This window comes from Myotis myotis, unplaced genomic scaffold (genome assembly GCF_014108235.1).
Source record: "Myotis myotis isolate mMyoMyo1 unplaced genomic scaffold, mMyoMyo1.p scaffold_m19_p_6, whole genome shotgun sequence".
Lineage (NCBI taxonomy): Eukaryota > Metazoa > Chordata > Mammalia > Chiroptera > Vespertilionidae > Myotis > Myotis myotis.
This window is the reverse complement of record NW_023416368.1, coordinates 98,445,295-98,453,872: the sequence shown is the minus strand read 5'-3', so window position 1 is coordinate 98,453,872 and position 8,578 is coordinate 98,445,295. Positions and strand designations below refer to the sequence as shown.

At 59.1% G+C, this 8,578-nt stretch overlaps 1 protein-coding gene across 3 annotated transcripts; it reads right to left on the bottom strand.

Annotated features, from left to right (window-relative positions):
* Position 1: 1 nt before the first annotated feature.
* On the bottom strand, positions 2–8,251 carry SQSTM1 (sequestosome 1). 3 transcript variants are annotated; one of them, XM_036314103.1, is made up of 8 exons: positions 8,002–8,251; positions 6,024–6,119; positions 5,314–5,531; positions 5,083–5,224; positions 4,277–4,357; positions 2,774–2,988; positions 2,347–2,542; positions 2–786 (listed from the first exon to the last, which is right to left on the bottom strand). In XM_036314103.1, exons 1-8 carry the CDS (start codon positions 8,204–8,206, stop codon positions 629–631), a joined length of 1,311 nt encoding a protein of 436 aa, XP_036169996.1. In that variant the 5' UTR covers positions 8,207–8,251; the 3' UTR covers positions 2–628. The 3 variants fall into 3 exon arrangements, with proteins under 3 accessions (XP_036169996.1, XP_036169998.1, XP_036169999.1); XM_036314105.1 differs by having other exon boundaries at positions 2,347–2,536; XM_036314106.1 differs by having other exon boundaries at positions 2,347–2,479.
* Positions 8,252–8,578: the final 327 nt, after the last annotated feature.

The following is an 8,578-nucleotide window of genomic DNA, read 5'->3' as shown; positions in this document are numbered from 1 at the left end:
CTTGGATTAAAAGTGCTTACACCATTTAATTGCAGTTGGTTTACAGATATGCTAACAGAATGGCTACAAAGGATCCTCTTACTTTAAAAGCAGGCGACACATTTGGAAATGAGAGAACTAGAATGTTGTGAAACGGGCAGTGCTCAGTGACCACCGGGGGTGCCTGCAGCCACTCCTGTGCCCGCGAGAGGCCTGCCGACTGCCTGCCCTCCCATTCTGGCTGCAGGACAACCACCTTCTGACGCGATGCTAGCTGTTGCAGGTTCTAGCAGAAAATCAGCTACACATCAGTTACTATTAGTCATTTAAAAAAAGAAAAAGACGACCATGAGGCAAGATGGATTCTGGGCTGTTGGTGATACCCTGGTGGGCAGAGGGCAGGGAGATGAGGGGCCCGCCCTGGCTGCACGAAGTGGGCACCGAGGGAAACTGGGAAGCCCCCTTAGTCATCGTCGAAACGCTGGGAACGCCCTCCTGTCCTTGTCCTGCTGCCCTAAACGGCTTCATGCATCCCACCCGGTTCTGAAAGAAAGATGCAGAGTAACTGGCCCTTAGAGGCGTGGGGTTCTAATAAGCTCAACACAACTGTGAGACAAGAAGGGGGTCAGATAGCAGGTGAGCACAGCTGTCACAAGGGCGGTGGATGCTTTGAGTACTGGATGGTGTCCAGGGCAGCCCCAATGTCGTAATTCTTGGTCTGTAGGAGCCTGGTGAGCCAGCCGCCTTCATCAGAGAACCCCATGGACAGCATCTGGGAGAGGGACTCAATGAGCCGGGGGTCAGCTTCTGCCAGAGAGAATAATAAAAGCCATGAGGGGGAGTTGCTGGGCCCCAAGTGTGACCCGCAGGCAGCAGCAGCTCCTCCATCCAGCAAGCCCCTGTGCCTGCAGGGCCTGGCCTCCCAGGCTCTCCTGCCCTCAGGCACACTCCAGGCCAGGGATGGGCAAGCTTTTCAGCTGCTTTGCAGGCTATTGGTCTGTCACAACCACACCATTCTGCCATTACATCATAAATGCCATTACATAAAAGCCAGACACCATCTAAGCAAGTGAGTGCTGTGTTCACATAAACTTGTTATTTATGGGCACCGAAATAGGAATTTCATCTGATTTTCACAGGTCTTGATTTTTTAATGAGGGAGGGAAATAGACTAAAAGTGAGGTCTCCTCATTTTTTTTTAAATAGAGTTCTAGACAGGAAAGGAGAGGAAGAAACATCGATTAGCTGCCTCCTGCATGCCTCCCACCTGGGATTTGACCGCAACCCAACCATGTGCCCTGACCAGAAGTGAACTGGCAACCTTTTGGTGCATGGAATGACACCCAACCAACTGAGACACACTGACCAGGGCCACAGGTCTTTTTTTAATTGATTTCAGAGAGGAAGGGAGAGGGGAGAGAGATAGAAACATCAATGATGAGAGAGAATCATTGACTGGCTGCCTCCTGCACACCCCACACTGGGGATTGAGCCTGCAACCTGGGCATGTGCCCTTCACTGGAATCGGACCCGGGATCTCAGTCCACAGGCCGTTGCTCTATCCACTGAGCAAAACCAGCCAGGGCGAGGGCCACAGGTGTGACCTTCTTAGACAACTGTTATAAAGGTGAGAAAATTGCCCTGGCCGGTGGCTCCGTTGATTGGAGCGCCATCCCATACATCAAAAAGGCTGCAGGTTTGAGTCCTGGTCAGGGCACATACAGACCTAGCTCGCAGGTTTGAGCCCCGGGCTGGATGTGTACCGGAGGCAGCTGATGTTCTCTCCCCCCACCCCACTTCCTCTCCAAAAAATCACAAAAACAGGTGAGAACTTTCAAAAAATCATTCTTGGCCCATAGGCTGTAGTTTGTCTCCCTTGCTCTAGGCAGAGAAGGTAGACACCGGGGCCCAAGGGCCACAGCTGGCCCCAGGGGTTTTCTCTTAAGTATCCTCTCAACAACACTGCATGTGACAGTGATGAACAAGCAGACATCGGCTGCCCTACTCCACGTGTGCTCTCCGGCTAGCATGCCCCCCCCTTCTCCGCCCCCCCCCCCCCCCCCCCCGCGGCTCCCCGCCTGCTCCCACAGGAGCCTTGGCTGGGCCCTGTTAGGCCGAACTCTCCATGAGGAAGCGGAGCCCGGAGCCAGGACCAGGACCGCTGCTACAGAATCTCGGGTCCAGATGTTACGTTTCAGAAGCTACTAAAATCAGCTGCGCTTACGAGGGGCTCAGTATAGACAGAGGACAAAACCAACTAATTTCCTCTCGTGTCAACAGACAAGCCCACAGCAGAGAACAGGATGTCTTTGTGTGGCTGACAGCGGATCGGATCTCTGAATAAAAAGGCAGAACACAGTCACTTGCCTGGCGGCAGGTGTGGGTACACCGCAGCTTCCTTCAGCCCCGTGGGTCCCTCCTGGGAAGGGTCCAGAGAGCTTGGCCCTTCGGACTCGGGCATCTGTAGAGACTGGAGTTCGCCTGTCGACGGGTCCACTTCCTTTGAAGATAAATGAGTCCAGTCATCGTCTCCTCCCGAGCAGTTGTCAGACTCCATCTGCTCCTGGAACGAAACCCCATGAGCACAGGCCCTCGCAGCCGCCCGGCCACAGCCTCAGCCCCTGGGGGGTGCGTGGAGCAGACAGACTGGCAAGCAGCTAGAGGACTGTTTTTCTTTACCAAGTTCTAGTGAAGGGGCCAGAGAACGACTGAGGTGCCACACACCTAACTGCACCGGAACTGGGTCCTGGCTGTGTCAGTGCCAGGAGGGGATGGGGGGGGGGGGGGGGCTTGCCTCGGGCTGCACACCGGACTGCAGTGTGATCTTGTTCATTTGCTTCGCCAGAGCCTGTGCAGCTCCTTCCATGGCCCCGTCCGGTTTGCTGGAGTCAGAAGAGCAGCTTCCTGGCTGCGAGCTGCACCTCTCCTCCGCGCTGGAGCTGCCTGGGGAGACGGGGGTCAGGCGGCTTCTTTTCCCTCCATGTTCCACGTCAATATCCACCTCGATGCCTAGAGGCCAAGGAGACAAAAACCCTAAGTCCTCAGAGGGCGAACCTGCCGCTTACAAAGCGTTCTCACATTCAGCCCCGAAGCGGGAGGGCCGGGATGCTGGCATCCACTCCAGACCCGGCCACATGCCAACACAGGACCAGCTCAGGTGGCAGCCACCAGCAAGAAGGCAAGTGGATGGTCATTGTGATCTTCACGATTCCAAGGGCTGAACTCCCCAAATCCTGGCCCAAATCTTCCTGGCTTCTAGAAACTCACTGCACCTCTCTTCCTCCAGCATAAAAAACATCAATTGACACCCCAGGTCAGTTTCAGAGCCAGTAAGTCCAGAATGAGTCCCTGTTTCCCCCGCACCAGGCAGGACAGACCTGCACAGAGAGGGCCAGGACCTAGGAACCGGGGACCATGTGTGGCCAGAGCACCCCTCTGGTGCTGAGCACTGGAGCTCCGTGCTGTTTGAGGGGCCGAGTGAGGTGAAAACCACGTGCACTCAGCACTGGCATTCTGCTTGGGCAGGTGCACAGCTCTGCAGGTTGGTGAGCTGGTGTGGCACCTGTGCTCATTCTTTCAGACACTTCCTGCCACTGCAGTCACCAAGATGAGGGCTCACCTCGTCTGAGGGCATGGGTCTGTGGTCATCTTGAACCAGAAGTCACCTTTAACTGATTCTGACGGCAGGAGGCCTAGCCCTGAGCACCCACCTCGACTAGCAGACGGATGCAGTGGGTGCTTTCAGAAGCCTCAGAGGCCACACCTGTCACACCCCTGGGGTCCATGCGGCAGTTCACTAACCCAGAGACCTGCTCTGAACCTGGCGTCACTCAGAGCCCCTTCCTCTTCCTCCCTGCTCCCAGCACCGGCATCAGCCTGCACTCGGGAAGCACCAGGAAAGCTCGGGGGTTGCAAAGACGAGGGAGAAAAAGAGAAAAGGCATCTCAACTGACTACTCGCCCCAAGCCCTTGCGGAAATCCCAGGCTCATGAGGAGGAAATGCAGGCTGTTCTCCCCCAAGGACAAGGCAGGCTGAGCTGGACAGCCTCCCTCCTGGGACTATTCTAAGACCTGGCTGACTCTCCTGCACTCGGGGCAGCTCAAGAACCTGTCGGGGACTCCAACCTCGAGTGGCCTGTGGTGCAGCGCTTGGCAAAGGTTGACTTGAGGCCACCAAGCCTTACTAGTCTCAAGGGTGTTCCATTCCTCTGCAGTATCTCAGCTGAAAGCTGCAAACAGCCACGCCCACACTGAGCTGCCATAGGCCCTGCTGGTATCAAAGGTCAGACACACTTACCCAGGGGGCTGAGGGCGGCTGCCACACTCTCCCCTACGTTCTTGAGGAAATTCACACTGGGATCCTCCGATGGACCAGAAGCTTTGATTTTTAAAATATAAAAACAACAATATGTTTAATTAATACATTTCTCAATGACCTTGATACCTATTGCAGTGCTGTCACCTTTTTCCTGCACGCTCTCCATCCCGGGGGCCTTTCCTGGCAGCCTGCAACCCTTGTTCCCTCCCACCCCTGGCCACCTCCCCGGCCCCTTCACCCCCCTTCATCTGTGACCCTGGTGATCGGAACCCCGAGAGGGGCTCAATACACACATTATAAAATGCCAATCACATCCCAGATATGTTATTTTCTCAAAATCAAGTATCTCCACCCTTGTCCCAAAGGATGAGGTGAATCAAAGGACACAGTAATAAAACCAGAATCCAAAAATCTAGAATGCAAGCTCTGTGCAGTTTCTAACTTTGTGACTGTTATGAAGACTTGACCTAATTTGGCTCTGACCTTCCTGACAGCTAAGAGAACAGAACACATTACCGAGATGAAGGTGTAGAGGGTGCTGAGCGGGCTGGGCCCAGGTGGGTTTAAGGCAGGGGAACTAGTGGCCGTGGGCACTCAGGCCCGTTTTCCCATTTGTAAAGGGAAAGTGCTCCACCCTCTGCAGGGTTTGGTGAGGATGAAATAACCTCAGTGGCTGTGAGTGTCCAGCCCCGCACGGGCACAGCCGGAATTGGGGACACGGGGAAGGCCCCCCAGCCTGCGGCCCTGCCACCTCACCCTGCAGAAGCCAGCAGACCAAGGCTCACCGGAGTTTGCTGTGGGGCTGGCCTGGGTGTCCCCCGCCCGCGGAGGACGTGGGCTCCAGTTCCCAGGCAGGCCCATCTCCCAGGCAGGCCACCCAAAGTGGCCGTGTTTCAGCTTCCGGAGCCAGCGGCTGTGAGAGAAGCCCTGAGGAGAGGAGACAGGGCAAGTGGCGCTGGGTCAGGAGGCTCCGGCCACCCTGCGCCCACCCTGGCCAGCAGGGAGGCCCGGCTCACCTCAAAGGGGCTGGGGAAGGCGAGCTTGCTGTGCTCCCTGTGCATGCCCTTCCCCTCGCAGCCGGCACACAGGTCGTAGTCAGGGCAGACGCTGCACTTGTACCGGGTGCCCACCACTGGACCGTTGCAGCCATCGCAGATCACATTGGGGTGCACCATGTTGCGGGGTGCCTCCTGAGCACATGGGGGGCGGTGGTCCCGCCGGCACTCCTTCCTCTCTGCATGGAGGGCAGAGAGCCATGAGGTGGGTCCCACAAAGTGTCCCCTTGTCACTACCGTGGGCTGCAGCACTGTCAGCAGCCCCTGGTCCCGCTCTCCAGACACCGAGTCCATGTGGGACTCAGCTGCTCAAGTGACAGCAATAAAGTGACCTGAGAACCTGCCGGGGGCCCCAGCACCTGGGCCCGTGTGGCCCGCGTGGGAGAGAGGCAGCGGGGGCTGTGTCTGTACAGCTCTGGTCCTGCCCTTCGCTAAAATAACCCCACAGCACCCCACAAGCTGCTCCAGGCCACGGCTCTTGGTCTGGGCACAATCAACAGTGAACCCAGAGACCTGCCCCCACCCACTGTGGTGGACACCGACTCCTGCTCGGGCGAAGCACAGAGAGGACGGTGCCCTCTCCACAGCCCGCACCCTCCATGCTGGGGGTTTCTCCACAGCCCCAGGTCGTCCGGGTCTGCTTAGAGGCAGCACCCCAGGCAGCCCCTCACCTTTAATGTAAATACGGAAGAGGTCATCCTTCACGTATGCCATGGCCATCGTCAGCTCCTCGTCACTGGAAAAGGCAACCAAGTCCCCGTCCTCATCTAGATGGTAAAGACAGCACATGAGCACCCAGGCTTCTCCCCTGCGCACAACTGCTGCGAAGGGCTGAGGCCGGTGCTCCAGGAGCACCTTGGGGGCGACCCGAAGCCCACCAGTATGAGGCAGGGGGAGCAGGACTGAGGCCAGACTGCTCATCCCGCTGGCGCTGCTGGGAAGGTACGGACTCCAACCTGGGCCTGGGGGCACGGAGGAGGCAGAGCACCGGGTGCACCGGCAGCAGCCATAGTGGCTACACACTGCTCTGCTTCCAGGCCAGCTGCCCCCTCACAAAGGGGCTGCCTCGGTCCACATCTGACCAGGCCCAGACCCATCGTCAACTGTGGGAGGTCCCCACCTGTGACCTGTTCCTGGGAAACCAAGCCCCTCCAAAGGCCTTGGGCCTCTCGGGGTTTAGGAGAGGAAATTAGGAGACTCCATCTGCTCGCTTCCTTCCCCAGTGAAGCTGAAACTATGGATTTGTTTGCAGTCTCCTTTTTAGATGTTGGCTCAACATGGTTTTAAAGCACCACCACGGAGGTCACAGCACACCGTACATCTGCAGGCTGGGCCAGCTGTGTGGGCCACCAGACAGCACCTACCGTAAGACTAGGGGCAGTGCCAAAAGGTGAAAACAACCCAAACATCCATCAACTAGTGAACCAACAGATAAGCAAATGTATGTCCACACAACGGAACATTACTCAGCCACCAAAAAAAAGAACGAAGCAGACACATGCTCCAACACTGGTGTACCTGGGAAACATGACGCTAAGTTTTTAGAAGCCAGTTGTGAATATTTATATGAAATGTCCAGAATAGGGAAATCCACAGAAAAAAAGAGTGCATTCGTGGTTGCCGAGGGCCAGGATGGGAGGGTGGCTGAAGGAAGAGGTCCTTTATAAGGTAGTGAAAAGATCCCAAAATTGTGATCATGGTTGCACAACCCTGTGAATATGCTAAAAACCGTACACTTTAGCCCGACCAGCGTGGCTCAGTGGTTGAGCGTGAACCTATGAACCAGGAGGTCGGGTTCCATTCCTGGTCAGGGCACATGCCCAGGTTGCAGGCTCGATCCCGGTGTGGGCTGGCAGGAGGCGGCCAATCAATGATTCTCTCGTCACTGATGTTTCTACGTATCTCTCCCTCCCCCTGCCTCTCTGAAATCAATAAAAAATATGTATCTTTTTAAATTATTCACTTTAAATGAGCGAATTGTATGGCATGTGACTTGTAACTCCATAAAGTTCCTACGAAAATAAAACCAACTAGAAGCGGGCCGGGCACTCGCCGCCCCCTCCCGCCCCGCCCCCGGCAGCCACCGGTCCGCACACGGGGCCGGCTTCCCGGGCTCCGGTCCCACCCGACCCTTCCGTTCCCCCCGCCGGTGGGACACCGTCGGACTCGGCCTGGCCTCGGGCTCCTGTCCCGACCTCCCCCTCCCCGCCCGCAGCCGCCAAGGGCTCCCCGCCAGCCCGCAGCCCCGAGGCGCCGACCGCCCGCATGTTGACGTGCGTCACTCCCGGCGGCCCAGGCCCGCCCGCGGCAGATCGGAAGCCCCGCCCGCACCCGCAGGCCCGGGCTGGAGCGCAGCGACGTCCGTGTCACCTGAGTGCCCGCCTGACCGCCAGCGCCCGCCGCCAGCGGGCGAGGACGCCGGGGAGCAGCCTGGCCAAGATCTGCAGCATCACGGCGGGGGGGGGGAGGCCTCTAGCGCCCGGGCCTGGGATCCGCGGGAGGCGGCCGGGGCCACCGCTCCTGGTCACTAGGCTGGCCCCCGAGATTGCACCGGGGACCCACGCGAGCCTCCGACCGCCCAGTGAGCGGCAGGGCAACCCCCCGCCCCCAGGCGCCACCCCGCCCGTCGCGAGGCTCCGGCCCGCTCACCGCGGTAGTGCGCCTGGAAGCTGCCGGGCCGCAGCGCGGGGAACAGGGAGGCCACCCGGCTCAGCAGCCGCTCGCAGGGCCCCAGGCCCGCCGTGGCCTCGGCCTCCGCCTCGGGGTCGGGGCTGAAGCAGAAGCTGAAGCGGCGGATCTCGCGGGCCGCGTCCTCCTTCCCCAGAAGGTACGCCTTCACGGTGAGCGACGCCATCGCTGCAGACGGAGGAGCAGGAGCCTGGCTGGTAACGGCGACGGCGGGGGCGAGCGGCTTTTATAGCGGACGCCGGCGCCTGGTCCCGCCTCCGGGGGGCGGAGCCTCACTCCAGCCCCGCCCCCACCGCTGGGGCCGAGGCGCGCGAGCCGCCCTGCCGGGGCCCCGCGCGAGGCGCTCCCTCCTGCCGCCGCCCCCCACCCGCCCTTTCCCCGGGGTCTCCCTGGGCCCCTCGTCGCCCCCCTCCCCGCACGGCCCCCGGTGCCCCAGAGGCCGGCTCCCACTCCGCCACCTCGCTCTGGGGGGGAGGGAGGAGGGAGGGGGGAATAGAGCCGGCCGTTCCGCCCCGGACCCTCCCGGCCTGGCCGTGAC

Coding starts and splice junctions, on each gene's coding strand:
- SQSTM1 (XM_036314103.1), bottom strand. CDS start 8,206: ATGGCGTCGCTCACCGTGAAGGCGTACCTTCTGGGGAAGGAGGACGCG. Junction 5,225..5,313: donor CCTTCCCCAGCCCCTTTGAG/GTGAGCCGGGCC, acceptor TCCTCTCCTCAG/GGCTTCTCTCACAGCCGCTG. Junction 4,358..5,082: donor CAGCCCCACAGCAAACTCCG/GTGAGCCTTGGT, acceptor TAAAAATCAAAG/CTTCTGGTCCATCGGAGGAT.